This window comes from Nipponia nippon, unplaced genomic scaffold, assembly GCF_047370975.1.
Source record: "Nipponia nippon isolate SJK-2023a ecotype South Korea unplaced genomic scaffold, ASM4737097v1 scaffold_20, whole genome shotgun sequence".
NCBI classification, from domain to species: Eukaryota; Metazoa; Chordata; class Aves; order Pelecaniformes; family Threskiornithidae; genus Nipponia; species Nipponia nippon.
Window position 1 is genome coordinate 551,774 of NW_028262337.1, and position 18,618 is coordinate 570,391.

The following is an 18,618-nucleotide window of genomic DNA, read 5'->3' on the forward strand; positions in this document are numbered from 1 at the left end:
CATATAACCAAAACTGTCATGCACTTAACGAAAGTAGGATTCAAACTTCACTAATTAATGTGAAAATTGACAGAGAACTACTCAGAGGTTTTCAGGGAGGATATTTTTATTTGTTTTGCTCTTTTATGCATAGCAAAGCAGTAGCTCCTGTCACTATTTGAAAGGCTTTGAAGACTATGTGAGGAACACAGCCAACGTGAACTACTTTCTACTTTGTCTTTAGCTTGACTCAAAAAACGCAGCATTGAAAGCTGCTCTTTGGGAAGTGGCTACGCTATTGTAATCCATATTTTGAAAAACATATGTGTTAAGCAAGAACATTCTTCCTCACCCTGTAGGCCTGCCAGGAAGAAGGCTATACTCTAGACTGTTACAGTTGAGTACAGAGAGGAAAAAAATTAGAAGTGACTGAATCCCCTTCAGAGATTTATGGCATTGGACTGTCTTCTAGATAGGTCAGAGGTAAAAAGTAAAGGTGAACAGAAGGGTGCTGCTACTTTGAATGTAGTCTGTTCCCACACAAAGTGAATTTTCATTAGGAGACTTGAAAAGTATTGTAACAGAAACACATTAAGAAATTGAAACCAATGGTAGATGGTCCAGACTTCTCCAAAAATGCAAAAACTTCTGCCAATACACACCCTGGCCAAGGGTTTCAAAGAAACACTGAAAGGCCTTGCGCAGCTCCTAAAACAAGCAGGCATCCAATGAGGATATATGCTTTGGATCAGCTGGGGGCTGGGGGGAAGACTCCTAAACAGTTTCCCCCCCAGCCTGTTGAAAAGATTGAACTCCATCTCTGGCAATCGAAAGTAACAATATTGTTATTGATTTTCCCTTGGCTGCAATCAACGGGCAAGTGATTCCCTGAGGTGCAGCATGGATTTTACTTTTACTAGATTCTGTGGGGTATCATAGCTATGCTCTTTTTGGCAAATAGAGGGAGACAGAAGCAACAAAAACATCTGCTAATCTGAGTTGATGCAAAGAAGATTTACATAACTAAATTGTCCTTTTTCTCACATTTGGTATCTCTTGTCTATTGTAGTTTTAATTTTCTTTATGGCAAGCTGCTCTTAAAACACAATAATAAAATAACAACAATCTACCTCTTGTCAACCACCAGGCAAGGAAAAAAAGCAAGTGTTAGGCTCTGCTTTAATATTTTTATACCCTTTAAAGAGGGTTTTTTACACATCCTGACTCATTCATTCTCTGACAACTTGATTTGTACTACAGCTTTTTAATAAAACTTACATTTTCCTTCTTCATTCCTGCACAGGACCTTGGTATCATCTGTACTTTCTATAATTTCAAGAGATTCCCCTGGTTTAACTTGTAGTTCTTTAGGTCCCCATCTTCTCTGGGGCAAATCCTGGATTGTGGTGGTAGAGTAAAGAACTTTAATTTCACCTTCAAACTGCAAAAATAACATAAAGAGATGCTGGTTAAAACTATCAACATAAAGCTTATGATCATGCATTTTTTAGAACAATATATTCCCATTTATTACTAAATTTTTGGAAATTAGGCAAATTGTTTATGCCATGTAAAATGTACCCATGCTTGCCATTAGGACTTACAAATGCTCAGATCACTATTTTTACAAGTAGTAATACTTTACCTTTCAAAAGCAAAATAATAGATTATTTACAAATTAGGGGATACAAATTTGGACACCATAAAGATATTTTAATCTTTAGATTTTATGTGAACAAAACTTACTTTGAACTTTTTTCTGAACTCTTTCTCTTCTTTTTCCATCTTTTTAAGCTTTTGTGCATCTTTTTCTTCTGATTTACGTTTTCCAAGGCTTGCTGATTTTGATGAACTAAAACAAGAGGTTACAGAAGAAAAAAAAATTAGCAACACATCTGAGGTATTGACAACCTTTCTGATAATTTTAGTGAAAATGCATTTGCCTCCATGTGTCTTTAGTATATTTTGTTGTTCTACAAAAGTAATATGGATAATACAATACAGATTTGATTTCAAAAGAAATAAAAAGCTGGGGTTGTCTTTCCTGCTTTTCTCTTTTAATGAGTTCTGATGTTAATATTTCTATCACATAAGTGAATATAGAAAATTATTCGAAGTATCTAGCTGCTACAGCAATGAGAACTTTACATCTACTGAAAATATTTTAGGTAAATGATACCCATCACTTTGAGATCTCTAGGCAAGGAGCAATATTTGTGAAGTCTATGTATCTTTGGGCAATAGGCTGAGTAACACATGTCCCACTGTGGAGGCAGCTGGAACATCTCAGCCTTTCATACAGCAGCTGTGTTAGTCCTGTGTTCCCATAGAAGACTTTACTACACCAAGGGAGTGTGCATTACATGACCCATTTCAAGTTCTGGATTTTTTTTCCACATCCCTGATACTGTTGACTTGTGCTAGTGAGCATGGAAGGTCTTCCTGCCTTACCTGCCCTTCCTGATGCTGTACCTGGGAATTTAAAGTCCAACTCTACTTTTTGATCCTTCCTGATCTCTGTAGGAGTTGTGGATGACAGTTCCACTGATGATGAATTTATGTGTGTGTGTGAAGTAACCTAGATTTGGTTAGGAAAGCCACATCTTCTCCCTTGGATATACAGTTCAAAGAGCTCTCTCTGTTTTAATGCCTCCAGACTAGATTATTGCAGTGCACCCTGTAGCTCCACTTGAGTGGAGTTAGTGACAACAGAATGTGACATGTTGCAGTCATCTTCACAGATGCATCTGTGCTCGTAACACATCTGTGGTCCAGAGATGGCCATAACTTCCTGGTGCAGGGATGAAAGTTTGCCAAGTTGAACTTTACACTTCCGGAGGTGTTTCACACTTACAACACAGGGCTCTATCTCCTTTTCTCTTAAAATACTACAGCAGCTGGGATCGAGTACTTATCTTAACAGTCCCCAAATTTTGATAGGAAGAGGACTGCATGCAGAGAATCTACAATGAAGAATCTTTAGGCCATGCATTCATTTCTACCTCTTGTCCATCAGAGGCTGAATTTGTTGAAATTCAAAGCATGCTTATTTATTCTATAGTCTAATTATTATTTCAATCTGAAATGGAGGCAGGGAGCATTCAACTGCCATCGTCAACAGTAGGGTTAGGAGAATTACAAAACCTGACAACACCAAATAAAGCATAGATTAGTAGCAATCTGCCTTTAGTAAATACTTTGAAAATGTTTCACAGTGTATTACAGATTTCTAATCAAGGGAGTAATTCCCATTTTCACTTGCTTGATTTCCGGCGGTGGAGGAGGGAAGTCTGAAGAATCTACGTCATCATAAACATCATTGTCTCCACAATCTGAAACAATAGTGTTTAAAAGAATGGAAAATTATTACGCAGTCCTTGAGTAGTGAATACATTGTGTTACAATCTATGGTAGCATAGCTAAGTTGACAAGAAATTGCGGCAAGTACTGTAGCCATTTATTGTCTATAGTAACTGTGGGTTCTGTGTTTTGCACAATGTACTGTGCAAAACAAACATCAGCCAACCCTTTCAGAGTAAGACTCTTTATTAATAATAATAGGTATTCACTGATATTTTAATCTTCTTAAGCTGAAGCAAGTTTTAGCACATGTTGGCTAATGCAATAGCCTTTAATCTTCGCTTTAATTAGTCCATTTCCCACTGTGTTGCATCAAAGTATATTTTGGGGGTTTGATGTTAACGTACACTCAGGCACTTCCATAGCACTCTGGTCAATGCAACATTGCTTAGAAGTGGATATGAATCACATGTATGTTAGTTTTTACTCCATCTTGCAATGCCAAAGCAGTGAAAAGAATTCTTACCCCAAGAATATACTTTGAATCACATTCAGAATATTTGTAGAGAGGAAGCAATTGTTCAACTCATCAAATCAATGGTTAGAAAAATCACAGTAGGAGATAAAAGGTTTAGAACTCAGTTCAGGCAACAGCCTCAAAAACTGTAAGAACTTGCTTTTTATTCCATGGCTGAACTGATATTTATGAGTATGTGTTATCTTACAAGGACACTGCAAGTGATAAAAATAACAACAAGCATCTCTCTTTACTTTTGAAGTCTTGCATTGTGTTCCTTTCCAAGTGTATCTGTTCATACTTAAAGTCAAATAAAATGAACTGGTGGAAATCTCACACAGAAAAATTATGACTTCTTAAAAAATACATTAAATTGTGCTCTAGAGAGCTTGCAATGTATTTGTATCTCCTTGTCTGTAGCCAAATCAGTCACAATATTTGAAATTTGTTTGCTGGAACTGGGTAAGCAATGGGAAATCCTGTTTCCTTCCTGCAATGTATTTTTGTGACTAGCATGATACAGAGTAATGTATACATAAAAAAGGATCAGGAATCAATATGGAGATTGAACAATAGGCTATTAATTACCTTTTCCAAACTGCTTTGTTGAAGGAGACATGCTGGAAAAAAAAGATGCTCATTAAGTATTTACATCCCATTAATAGGCTTTTGCATCATTTAAATCATTTAAAAAACTTGCAACACAAGGGTTCCAAGTAATATCCAGACATTTTGAAGCTCCGCAGACACCAGCAATACTCATGGACTAAATGTATTTTTTACCACTGAATCAAAGTAAACTGGTTTGGAACTGAGAGAAGATGGTGGTAAGAACACCAGTTGCTGATCTAACCTCTAGGCAAGATGAGTAGAAGACAATCTTTTCATTTTTCTGTTTCGCATATTATTTCTAAAATTTGTATTAATGGGACTAGATTTACCAGTTTATCTCAGCTATGTTGTACTGATGAGCAAAGTACATTTTAACTGAGGATACAGCAAACTTACAAAGATGATGGATTATTTTGATGTTCTTCACCAAAAAAAAGTTTTGGTATATTTTAATTATCAGATTTATGCAACAAATACAGCTTGTAAAGAGAGTAATTACATTATGCAAGTGAAAAGAAAGGAGGTGAGTATTTTTGCAGAAAAGTATCATCCTGAGCTGCAATTTGATTCATGATTCATCAGGCTGCTGTGAGAACATGTTAGTAGCATGTGATCATTAGAATTAGTTAATGTGCACTGTGATTTCCTGGCAGACTCTTACAACATATCTCCATTATCTTCTGCCCCATTGACTTTGGTTGTTTTTTCTCGTACACTTTTCTTTTTGTCATCTTTGACCTTTAGCCTCTTCAAGATTCTCCAGGACCAGATACCATTCTTATCTTCATCCTGTGATACAGACCTTTGGAGTATGCATGCAATTATCATAATGTAAAACGTAACATACTTTTTAAAAGGTCCAGTTTAAATTCTCCATTGATGCACATAATTCTCATTAATTCCAACAATGCATATAGCACAAGGTGAGGACACTTACCTAAATGCTAAACACTAAAATGCTAAACTAGAAATATGTATGTTCGGTCATTTGTAGATATTGAGATATATTTGTAAATATAGATATTAATCTAGTGGCTTACTGTTTTCGTGTTGCTACTCAGCAAGCTAGCATTTTAGTTTGTTATTTTCATTTCAGAGCCTTTCTGTCTAGTTGGGGATTTGGGGATTTGCTGACATACCAAAATTAATTACAGAATAAAACTTCTCCAAAAGACGAAAGAACCCTTTTTTTAGCTTCACGAATCCATCCTGATGTATACGCACTTGCTGATCATCCTAATACTTGCTAATTATTATGCCTAATTCAAAAATACTAAAAACTGAAATGAAAACACTCTGTTAAAGAAGCAAATTATTTAAATGATACAAAAACCTACCTAGTTACAGCATCTTCATCATCAATCCCATCATAAATTTCTTGATCAGAAGGAGGAGGTGGGAATATCTCTTTAACAGATTAAATGGTGAATTAATGCATTTATATTTAATGCTGCTGAATAGAGTATTCATTACTGGCCTCATAAGTATGTCAGATGTGTGCAGTTAGTGCAATATCCTTGCAAATGGAATCTTTCTGTAAACCAGCACAGCCTATTTATTAAAACAGTGATTTAGACTTATCCCAGTTGGGAATGCCATCCACAGCATTTAAATGTGGCACTGCCAATCACAAGAGCATGAATACTGAAAACAAATGCCTTTACACTGTATTCGATGACATTCACAAGGGCTGATTTTGGCCCAGTTGTTATGATGACTGGTGGCTTTTAAATTTTTGTGTGTGACTCAAGTGATGATTGAAGATGTGAGACCAGCCCTCTCAGCAAGTGACATCTTGTGTTCATCCACAGAATCCAAAGGGAAGTGCAATGTAAGCTCCCCATTTTGGCCTCAGTTCTGACCTTTGAGCCCCACCTCCTTCAGTGCAGGGTTAGCTCAGTTTCCATGTCCAGTTCTAGCCACTGGTCAAAGTAATCACTGAAATCTGTACTTAGCTGGCAGCAGCTTCTTTAAGCACTGCCAGGGGATGCTTCTGCCATGACTAGTATCTAAACTCTAAGCTGAGAAGATGAGCTGTGCTCTCGTGATCAACAGGGAATGCTACATAAATATATGTGCTACCAAAGGGGAAACGGGGTTTGAATGTGTATTCTTGACAGTGTGAAACTGCTGCAGTCGTACTGGTTAGGACTCCAGAGTATCACTGAAACTGAAGTTCCCCTTAACTCTCAGCAAAATGCAGTTTTAATTGGTAGTATTACTGGCTATTTCAGAACTGGATTTCTCCTGCATGAAACCTCTTGGTCAAGTTAATATTTTGACAATTATATCTGTGCTGTTTTGTGGGATGATTTACCTTCACACAAAAAAAATTAAAGTTTTGTCATCTTCTGGCATGCTTGTGATTCACAGTATCTGAAGACAAAACTTCTTTCTCACCCAAGTTCCCATAAGTGGAAAGAAAGTTAATTTGGCCACTATACCTCCTTGTTTGTGGCCTGTTAGCTAACATTTAGCATGCTTATGGATAATTACTGCATTATTTGGAAGCTGCAGAGGTCTGGATTTGAAGGTAAGCAGTACACACAAGCAACCCTCTCCAAAAAGTATACGTAGAACTTACTTCCAGCTCCACTTTGGCCACCACTCTGACTGGAAAAGCAAACAAGAGATGGTTTAGAGAAAAACAGTCATCCTTTAGAAAAAGAAAACACCATGATCACCCATCACTCTTGTAGTTATTAGTTCTAAACCTTTTGGCTTTGGCACTCATCTGCATTGCCAGCTGAGCACTACAAATTCTGCACTGGAAGCTCAGGCACATGCTTGTGTGTTCTATATGGGCAACAACTAAATTTTGCCAGTTCTTTTTCTCTCACTGTTTTCACCACACCCACACTGATTTCTTAAAGTCAAATAGTAGTTGCATTCTCACTAATGCTAAAGAAAATGTGTCATCTAATTTGTAAGTAAGCGAGGAGAGATTAACTTCTAGTAGATTCAGGGAAAGCAGGAACAAATACTCTGTGTTTTTTTTTTTTCCTTGGAAATAATTCATTACAAATTAGAAAAGAGTAATTTAAAATATCATTCACAATAATTCAAATGGTTATAAGAGAGAGAGTTATCAATACCATCTTTAGTTAATGTAAAAAAAAAGGGCAATATTTTATAAGTAAAGCTGTGAAGCAAATTCTCTATTTGCATAAATCAATGCAGGTATTTCAAGCCAATGAAGGTGCACATTTTCATACAAGCAGAACATTTGGTCCTAATTGTTAGTAATTGTTAACAACTGTTAGCAATTTCCAATAAAGTGTCATTTTCAAGGAAATGCAAACGGATATCTACAGCTGTAACAATTTACTATATTTAGAATGTATTTTATATTCCTGTTGATATCTTTAAATTAAACTACAAAATATGACTTAGGATCACAGGATAATTCATGTTGGAAGGGATCTCAGGAGGTCATGTAGTCAAACTTGATTGGAATAAAAATATAATATGAGTGAACACTAGAGAGTGCATCCACACCCTTTCGATTCAACCCTAATGAGGGGATTTTCTTGAGATGAAATGGTAAACAAATGAACTTATTGCTCCACTAGCTTTCATTGGGTGATGCTTTAAACCTCTAACTGCACATTTCTAACATTTCAAGGATACCATATTAGCCCAGTGTTCTAACAGCAATTGAAAAAACCTGATAGGTTCACAGTAGTTGAGATTATTTCCAGGTCAGAGCCTTACTTAAACTTATACATCAAAACAAGATATTTGTTAAACTTTTGTGCCAAGAAATCCTGAAATACAATAGCCCTAGTCACTGATTAATTTTGGAATATTAACAATACTACCAATAATGAGATAATACTATTTGGTCAAGAGGCTTTTTTTAGCATGGCATTCTTACAGTGGTTTCAAAACATGTTTGATGTATGTTAGACCTTCCAACAATTCATGCTCATGAACTGAACAGAATGCTATTAATCACTAGAGAAGATGAAAATGTCAAAATACAGATTAAAGGATTTAATGAATCTGAGCCATTCATTCATCCTTCCAAGTTCCCTACACTGTTATTTTAACATGCAACAGTGTAAGTATTCTTGTTTGCTGTTGAATTCAATAAATTTTCTAAATTCCTTGCATTGAGGTGGTGAATTGTAATGCTTGCTATAGTGAAAAGGATTGGACAAAGATACTTCTGTGACGAAGTACCGAATGCTTAGATTACCTAAAACTTAGAACAACTAAAGCAACTCTTCTGGCTAGGTTATGATGATATGAGATGAATGTTCAGGGAGGAAAACTGATATTGAGCAACCTGCAAAAATATCAGATGCAAAACTATATTGGTTGCTTAAAGAATGCCAGCCTGAAGGCAGATCTTTCCAAATGCTGTTTCTGGAACTCATGGGGATGTTCTAGCAGCTGAGGATCAGCTGCATGCAGCAGCCAGCAAGCTGTGTTCCCTTCATTCCAGCCAGGCCTCTAAGTTAAAGTGCTGGGAAGCAGTAAAAGCAGGTGTAATGGCTGAGCATTTCAAGATGGTTGTCCTACACATTGAAATCCTCTACACCCATATGCAGATCTCTTATCTGAATCCTGGTGTATGTGTTTCTGCACATCAAGACACGTAATAGAGAATGAGCACAGGTTTGTTCCATCACATGACAGAATTGACTTTTATGTGAGGTTGGGTAACAGAGGTACCACCGTCATGCTGGGTCATGTGATAGCCTTGACTTTTGTCACAAGATCACTAGAATATTTCCCTGACAGCAAGTTTGACACACTGCTGGAGATGGTGCTTCCCTAGGTGCAGATCTACTTGACATGAAAAACATGGTACATTGAAGTACAGAGTCTGCAATGTAGCACTGCATTGCAAATACATGTGAGTCTGTGCCATAGAGGAGCTTCTGATGAAGTCAAAAAAGTATAGCTCATACCCATCTCATGGGATTTTATAGGCCTTATTTTAAGGACTAAACACATTACCCACACTCTCTACTGAAGGGCCATCCTAGTCATGCTTCTAGAAGTCCCTTCTCTTCAAAAGGAAAGAGGTAGTAAGGCTCATAGTTTGAGAGCAATGAGGGCGATCAGGAGTTCCCCAGTGCAGTGAGTGTTTCCATTGCTTTTAGAGTCTTTTATTCTTGCATGTTAGAAAATGCAGTATGTGACTTCAAAAGACAGAACAAGAAAAGAGAGGGACGGAAGAGAACTGCATTTCCTGCAGGTGATTTGTAATCCTGCATGTTTTGCATTTTGTTGTCTTTTGGACTGCAGTACTGTAGGTCCTCTTCCAATAGTATGGATTCCTTCTGAGTATGAGTGCTTATAGATGCTGGGTTCCAGTATCCATTCTTGTTCCCCTGACTACTTCAGTTTGAATAGCTCAGTTATATGTTTCTGATATAACTGGCTCTTCTTTTGTTACAAGAGTCTGCGTTGTTGTTGTAAAACTTCCCCTGACTAGGCTGACTGGGGTGAATCATTGGTTCCTTTTCATGCATTCTTTATACATACCTGCTAATACTGTCCTGCTCTCCCACATCATCATACACTTCTTGGTCACTCTCCGAATGTTTCACAGCAGCTCTGGTGGATGGTTGTTGCTTTCTTCTTAAAGAATCATAATCAATCTCCACCATGGTTGTTTTAATGTATCCATCTAAATGAATGAAACCATGTAATTAGGCAGAGATATTTTTAAAGCTTATGGTAAAGGGATGAGTTTAACAGAAGGTTCAGAATCAATGATTGAATTGTTTTGTATGATCTTTGAAAACTTTCAAAGAAATGTCTCATTCCAAGCAGCCTCAACTTGAGTCTCCATCTGTCTACACAAATACAAATCTCCAATCTGTCTCAGATTTCCCCCCAAACCCTCCTCAGCTCATGTCAAGTTAACTTCACCTTTATTTACTTCTCAGCTACAGCAGAAGAATTTGCTGTGCACACTCCAGGAATCACGGGGCAAGCTCCCTTTCTCGGCTAACCTTGGAGCCACTGCAGTCTCGTGGCATATTTTAGGGCAGTCCATGACATAAAGATTCTGACAGGTCATTAGGAGGGAGAGACACTTTTTTTGCATCGATTTTGCTTCAGGTTGGTAAACACGCTGCAGCTGCATTGCTATCCTCTTGTCCCTGGATCTTTGCTAAAAAGATGTGGTTATACCCCTGGATGCAATGGCTCAGGAGAAACTTGCAGCAGAGCAGTTGGCCTGAGATTGGGAACTCTGTCTCTGCTGAGGGGAATTTTAGACAGACGTACTGCCTGTGCAGAATAGAGCCTGATGGATTTTCTGGAAGGTGAAAAATGCTCATGCATTCTTGAAAATGGAAAATCCCCCATGCCACTGCTTTTGAATGAGCCCAGTTTTTAGTGTGCTTCCCCTCAAATCTGTAACACATTGTTTTGCTTCTTTTATTTAAATGATTAGAACTGATTTTCCTCTGTTGTTTGGTCTTCTTCACAGACCATTACTGGCGTGTGAACATTGAAGGCTGAAGCACTGGGGAAACAAATTGGGCTGTGCTGTTAACACTTGTCAGTGAGAAGCCTTGTACAGCTTGCAGTTTTGCTAAGGCAAGAATTGGTTTATGAAAAGTAAATTAATTGAAGGTAAATTAATTAATTCACCACACATGCTTAAGAAAATACCTTTCTCCCAGCCCTCACTAAGATTTGTTTTCCTATGTACAAAATGATCCATGCAAAAGACTTATTTACAAAACTTCAAAGTATCACAGGAAAGCTGATATTGGAACTTACCTTTTGAGATCATCTTGGCCAATCCCCCTGCCCAAGGAGGATCTGCTAGAGCAGGTTGCCCAGGACCATGTCCCATCAGGCTTTGAAGATCTCCATGGATGGAGACTCCACCACCTCTCTGGGCAACCTGTTCCCTTGCTTGGTCACCCTCACAGTAAAAAAGTGTTTCCTGATGTTCAGACAGAATTTCATGTGTTTCAGTCTGTGCCTGTTGCCTCTTGCACTGTCACTGGGCACCACTGGAAAGAGCCTGGCTCCATCTTCTTTACACCTTCCCATTAGATATTTATGAACAATTATAAGATCCTCCCTGAGCCTTCCCTTCACCAGCCTGAACAGACCACAGACTCTCTTTATATGAGACACGCTCCAGTTCCTTAATGTCTTTTTACATCCAGTACTACAAAGTGCTCAGCTGCTATTGTCCAGTTCTAAATGTGTGAACTGTCTTACTGAGCTTATTGTCACTTTAGTTTCCTTAAAAGTCAAGCAAGTGCTTTTAATAATTTTCATTGACTTTATGGATCAGTCTTTTAATGTCTTTGCTACAACCCAGGAGCCAGATCATCAACCCCTTAGCACACTGATAGATCCACTGATGATATTTATACAATTAGAGAAACATCTTGGATTTCAGATAAAATAAAATCTAGAAATCAATTAGAAACTTCCCACAGGAATAGGGACAAGACAAACACCTAAAACAGGACCTTATATGCTCTGCTTCTATTTTAGGAACACCCATGTTATTTTTAATACAATGACATGAAAAAATGCAATCCTTATTACTTGCACGGAGCAAAGTCCTGATGCTATTTGAAGGCTGACATGGAATTACCACTCAACAGGTATGTGAAGAGCGCAACATATTGTTCCTAACTTATTCTAGTGCCTGTAGATGTTACATTATGTTGTACAGTGACTTCCTACTATGAACTAAGCCTCGCATGCCAGCTAAGGACAGGAGGGTGAGTTGGGGTAATTATTTACCAGGGACTCAGCCTTGGAAAGGATAATCCTTGGTGTAATGCTCACATGTTTGCTGTCATACAGTGAAAACATTCAGGAGCACAATGAAGAAACAGAACTCACAACATCCTTTTATCCTGCCCAGCCACTTTCCTTCTGGGTTGTCTGTGAGGCGAATTATTTCAATCTCATCCCCCTGTTTGAAAGTCAGTTCATTCTTCCCTCCCTTGTGGTCAACACAAGCTCGTGCCTGATGAAGGACTTGGACGGGTCCGGTTAACTGCAGAGAAGGAGCAACAAAAGAAATCACAGATGTGGAAAAATTTAGTTCTTTCCCAAACATTCAGACAAAAGAGAAAATAACTGTAATGATGATTATTTGTTTCATTGACATTTAAAATAGTCTAGGCAAATAAACAGAAAGGCATCGCTCCTGTCCCCAGCTACCCAGTTTAAATTAATAATCAGGAATGAAAAGAGAGGGCAATGGCATAGCAGTAGGGCAGCTGAAGAAGTGATTGGCAAAATCACAGAAATACAAAGACTAAAACCAACAAGCTAACCTATGGAGCCTTTCACAGGTTCACAAAACAGACATGTATTTAATTCCAGTGGGCAGCTCCATTTAGTTCCAGCAGAACTACTCATATGAGTAAATGTTCATTAACATAAATAAGTCTACCACATAATGTTCTGTGTTTACAATTCTACTCTATAAGTGGTCCTACAAGTACTCACAAGAGATGATCACACTGTTTACTGGAATTCAGGATTCTCTTTGTGAGATCTTTAATATATGTTATGGAGGAACCACTTTGGATTTTACTATCTGTGGCTTTAAGATATATGTGATCTTGCAGAGGCATGTGGCTGTTGATAATTCTAGACTAGCTCAGGAATATCTATCCTGTATAGGTGGCGAAGAAATGGGAAAGAAAATATGCACTAAAATATATTAGTTTGCATTTAAGAATAAGAACATACTTTAATGGCTGCAAGAGAGGAGTCTGAAAGCATCTAGTGCACTAATGCCTACACTTGAGAGGAGTGGTCTGAAAAATAGACTTGAGGCCTGACAAATGACAGCTATAAACCCACTATTATTAACTATTAGTATTTTCCTTTAATATTTGCTCCTCAACTCATGTCAGTTCCTCCATAGCAGACCAAGGCCATGATGTGAGAGAATCACCATGGCTTTACTGTGTATAGAGCATAACAGGAAGAAAAACAAAGCTGCCCACTGTGTACAATGACACTGAAAGAAGCACAGTGGAGCATTGTGAACAGGCATCAGTTAACGGAAAATGACTGACAGATTTGTAAACTGTGGTAGCATGCTGACCACCAGCTATATAAAAATGATATAAACCAGAAAGAGCTGTCTCATCATTTCGCCCCTAGGCCTTGACAGTGACTGTATCTCCCCTACACGTGCCCTATTCCTGTCCTCCCCATTTAGGCTGGAAGTCCCTTTAGGTCTCTTTAGACCAAGGCAAGGGCAATGTGTTGCAATACAATGTTGAAATCTCTTCGGGGCTGGATACTGTTGTATCTGACTCCAATGAAGCAAAAACCACTAAGTATATGGGATCCAATTCCCACTTTTATTAAGGACTTCTGATGCTATTCTAGTGATGTAAATGTTTTTTAAACAGAAAAGTGAAAGGAAATGTTTTTAAGACTTTTTTACATAGAAAGAACGTGAGAAGGGAATTTAACAAAAACTATATAAGCACTGAAAAAATGTCTTTGCCCTCAGTACAGAGCCTGAAGTCAAGCATATGCCAAACATAAAAGGGTAGCTTAAACCTTTATTCAGAATTTATCCAGGTGCTTGAACTACCTGCCATAATAACTGGCTTTGTAGCCAGCTGAAAACTGTATTTTGAACTCAACAATGCTAAATAATGCTTCTTACACGTCTTTGGCCAGATTCCAAAACAAAAAGCTTACTTTGAACTTCTTCCTTATTTCCTGCTCTTTCTTTTCTTTTTCCTTTTGTTCTTTCTTCTCTTGGTCCATTCTTTTCTTTTCTTCCTTGTCCCGCTTCTTCTCTTTTCCCCTTGATGATCTGAAAGTGCATTGCCAGGACTGAATGTAGCAGTGAAGCAAATTTCACTGGAGCTTTCTTACCCAAGGTTAACAAAGAACTACGTGTGATGGAAAAAGACTTCTCCCAGTGAAATCAAAGCTACAGATTCTAAACCCTAGTCTGGCTGCAACAGATAGAGTAAGCAGCCCTTTCTCTCATATTACATATATAATTTAAAATGGCTGTCCTCAAGAGGACAGTACACCAGAAAGGGTTATCTGGAGGTAAGAGACTGGCTCTGCATGTGCATGTCCAAACATCTCTGAGCTAATTATGGCAAGCAAGCTTGGACACTGGTAGCAGTCTAGGTGTTGTGGCACTGGCTGCAGCTGTTAAATATTTACCCAGGCCACCAGTGGTTCATGCAGCCTGAACTGAAGCCTGAGCTACCACTGGACTGTGTTTTTAAATTGCAGCCTATTCCAGCAGTCTACATAAATGCCAGTCAGTCTTCTGCACTGCATCATAAATGTGCCTATCACGCCGGGGTACATTGCCTGCTGTGCCTCATGTACTGGATTGTACTGACATCTGGGCCCTGGGATGTAATTAGGACTATAGCTACCACTCTGCCGTTCGCTGCCAGTGGTTTGGTTGGAAGAGCTATGCTTTACAAACCCTATGGAACTGATTGAGTGAGGCTCCCTCCTCTTCCTTTTTTGGTACTTTTGCTAAACTCATATTATATATGCTCAAATTATATTAAAAAAAAGACTAAATGATGATCAGTTGTTTTGGTTATATAGTTTTATAATTATCTATTTTCAAAGGTAATTCAACAGTAAATTTTTGCTGAAAGTCATTCTACATCTGAAACAAGGAATATTTGTGTAGGAACTTTAGACTGTTACTTATTCCAAGGGAATTAGAGCTTTTCTTTGGCTGTTGTCATACAGTGAATCCCATACATTTAGACATTAGCAGGGCGAGAGACTCCTCAAAGTAAAGGGCTAAATGGCAGAAGAATGACTAGAGTTCATATTCTGGCTCGGTAGCTATGCTAGGGGACTCAGTCCGTGAGAACTGTAAATCCAGGCCTCTCATAGGAGTTCTAAGTACATTTACCTAGAAAGCAAAAAAACCAACCACAACAAGAGATCTATCTGGGACCTTAGTACCTAGGGGCTGAGCTTATTTTTCCTCCTATACTGTAATTCCAAGCAGTGATTCAGACATGTTCCTTAGACCAGAAATCAGACTTCTGTTATCTAGATCACAGTAACCACATGGTTTTATTGCAGGAGTTTTTCCAGCCCAGGGCATAGCAGATCTCAGTAGTTAAGGACCTGTGAACAACCTGACTTTCTCTAGGTGAAATGAGTGAACACAATAATGCCTGGCAGGGACTGCAGTGGAATCACACTTTTGTGACAGGTGAAGTATCTTTGTTAGCAAGCTTTTAGTAATAAAGATACAATAGGTTATAGAGTTTAAAATTACTACCTGATGTCATTTATGTCTTCATACATCTCTCCATCACTTTCTTGGCCCTATAAGAAAAATTCAGTTTTCAATGGCCAAGATACACTTGGAAAGACATGAAGAAAATGGACCTGCTATGTGAGCTTCATACAAAGTATATAAAACCATTTACAGCAAAATGTAAACACAAAGTAATTTAATCTTCCCAAACCAAGTTACTACATTTTTCAAACCCACTATTTTTTTTTCTGACTTTGTTTTTACGATACCACAACTATAAAGTCCTGGATTGTTACAATCACACCAGCACATTGCTTAATCCAAAGTGGATGTTTTAATTGCAATGTTAGTCCTGGAAAGCCTTTATCTGTGTGGATGACTGCACTCCCATGATGAAGGTGTCAGGGTTAGCAGTAGTTAAACTGGAACGCTAGGGATCTAAATGGGACTCAGATTAGGGTCACAGAGACTGTTTTAGTCCTAATACAGCCAGGTACTTGAAGACATGATACAAACCTGTGCTTAACTGAAACAAGTGGTTTATCACCAGAATAGAACAGGGCCCTTGTTTCTGGAAAATTTCAGTGAGATGAAATGTCAGTGGAAATAGAAGGGGTGGTTTTGCCTTTTTTTAAATCAATTTTTGGTGTCTAGCCAGCTTTGATAATTAGTTCCAGTTTGCTCTGCTTACCCAGTTTTATTTCTGTCCTTCACAATAAGTGAGTGCTTCTACAATTTACTGTCAATATACTGGTTTCATTCTGCAATTAATTTTCTAATGTGTTGAAGAGATTTACTAAATTTGTAAGTTTGTGCTAAAAAGGATAAGTTTATCATGGAGAATAACACTTACCCCCTCTGTATTTCCATGACCTATGTGACAAAAAATAGAATATTTATTTTTTTGATGTACAGAAAGCAATTCATTCTAGCATTAACTATTTACAAACTGCTAATAATACCAGTGATATTAACTAGAAATATGTGCAGGCTCCTGGCTTTTGATGAGGGTATGAATGTAAAAATCAGAGTTCTTCCAAGTTGCTTTTGTAGTACACTGTAAACTAGAAATATCTACAAAATAGCGTATTTCACCATGTAGTTTTAAAAGTGGATTTTTTCTTTTAAAGATTCTTCTGTGACATTGATGAACTTGCCTATGCTATTTATTTACAAGAAAGTCATTGTTAAAAACCTAATAAATCCAAAAAGACCTCAAAGAACTTGTTTGCACCAGCCCCACAGCTGAATAAGGAGGCCAGAGGCCTTACTGCTAAGCCAGCCTCTATCCTGGGCTGCAGAAGAAACTCCGTGAATTTGCTGCTTCCTCTTTTCTCTGCAGGTAGTTAGGTAAGAAAAGAGCTTGGGCTCAGTTTCAGCTCCATAGCCCACATTGCTGTATGTCAGGGATGGCTAGCACACTAAATGATGCATACTGTGCCTGGCACAGACCAAGTCCTCTCGAGGAGAGATCAGAAGGCAGATTGAAATTCTTTGTGTCACAATCTGCTGCTCTGGCTGCTCCTGGTACAACACAGCGACTCACTGCCTCTTACTGAAGGCAGACCACAAAGCAACATTAAAAGCACAGTCAACAATTTTTTTTTAATTGAGTATAAAACAATGCCTGCTTCACCAGAGCACACAACTTCAACTCTGAAAAAGCAGCATTCATTTTGGTTCAGATTTGAAAATCTGGTAATGTACAGTCCCAGCATATTTCTAACCAAAAAAGTGGGGGAGAGGGGAGGTATTTAAAGCAGTTCCTGAGTCTGTCGTATTAATTATACAACAGTTAGTGTTACGAGACAACTGTCTTCACCCATAAAACTGCAGAACCAGCACAATTAGTTATACAAATCACTCATGAATACAATATGCTTTTGCTTATCTTATAAATACAACATGCTTACAGCTTCCTATAGATGCCATTAATTAAAATATATGCATCTTACCCTGTGAAACAAATTCAACATCATCATAATTTTCTTCATTGTCTGGAGTTCTGTAAATACAAAAAAGTGGACGTGAAACCTATGAAGATGGTTTTCTGATTGCATTTTCACTCACCATTTTTCTGGTTCTTTTTTCAGCTATTTTATACAATAGCTGGACAGTCTTTTGAGCCCTGTATGCTACTTAAGTACCCACGAGATTCCCTAAACTGTTCTTTCTGACTGTGACTTGTTTTTTCACATGGGGACACCTTGATCCTGAGTATAAAGGGAGAAAATGAGCCAAAGGCGCTTAGATAGCACAGAGATGAGTGTGGTATGGAAAATATAATAGGCAGATGGGCTGCCTGAATGGAAAGAATCTGTTGGGCTTTTTAACCATCTTCGCAGGTACAGGCTTCTTACACAATGCACAAGCAGAACACCAGACTTTTGCACAATGTTAAATATAGCTCTAAGACTTGCTCCTTCACTTGTGGAGCTTAAAGTCTAAATCAGGGACGAGACAAACAGTGGTATAAGGTTAGGCCAGGTAAAAGGTCTCTGATGTTTTTAGATTTAAACGTGCTGCCAAACAGAAGCAAGAAATAGAGAATGTAACTAAGAATAACATCAGGGACTTTTAACTTTGTAATACCTTATAACAGTTGAAAGAAAACCATGGCTGACAGTCGTCATCAAAGAGGTGTAACCAAAGAAAGGATTGAAAGCAGAAAGTGATCTTTTAAAATTGGCTCGATGGAGAAAGCACTGAGACGGGGGAAAGAAAGCATGTCAGCACCCAGGCACATATTTTCAGCAGAGGGGAGAGTCCAGAGGGCACACAGGAACGGGGGAGCAGGACAGTCTGGAGATGAACTTCGCAGGTCCCTGAAGGCAAAGAGGCCACGCTTGGCTGCCAGGCACTTGGTGGGGATGGAGCCCTGCGGGGCAGCCGCCAGGTGGGGCGGTGATGGCGGCGGTGGGGGGGAGGCAGCTGCTTCCCGCAGCCCCGAGCGCGGCGGCGGCAGCGCTAGGCT

At 38.5% G+C, this 18,618-nt stretch overlaps 1 protein-coding gene across 4 annotated transcripts in view; it reads right to left on the reverse strand.

Moving 5' to 3' along the window:
* Window positions 1-18,618, reverse strand: part of FYB1 (FYN binding protein 1) — a 68,037-nt gene that overhangs the window by 7,257 nt on the left and 42,162 nt on the right. For 2 of the 4 annotated variants that reach the window (XM_087759843.1, XM_087759844.1), the window contains exons 4-16: window positions 17,600-17,649; window positions 16,498-16,517; window positions 15,666-15,712; window positions 14,084-14,201; window positions 12,251-12,407; window positions 9,908-10,052; window positions 6,993-7,021; window positions 5,746-5,815; window positions 5,070-5,210; window positions 4,385-4,416; window positions 3,242-3,311; window positions 1,726-1,831; window positions 1,258-1,420 (exon numbers count right to left, since the gene is read on the reverse strand). In XM_087759843.1, the coding sequence (XP_087615969.1) occupies window positions 1,258-1,420; window positions 1,726-1,831; window positions 3,242-3,311; window positions 4,385-4,416; window positions 5,070-5,210; window positions 5,746-5,815; window positions 6,993-7,021; window positions 9,908-10,052; window positions 12,251-12,407; window positions 14,084-14,201; window positions 15,666-15,712; window positions 16,498-16,517; window positions 17,600-17,649 (1,148 nt within the window). The remainder of the gene's footprint in view (window positions 1-1,257; window positions 1,421-1,725; window positions 1,832-3,241; window positions 3,312-4,384; window positions 4,417-5,069; window positions 5,211-5,745; window positions 5,816-6,992; window positions 7,022-9,907; window positions 10,053-12,250; window positions 12,408-14,083; window positions 14,202-15,665; window positions 15,713-16,497; window positions 16,518-17,599; window positions 17,650-18,618) is intronic. The other 2 variants (XM_087759845.1, XM_087759846.1) reach the window with 2 other exon arrangements.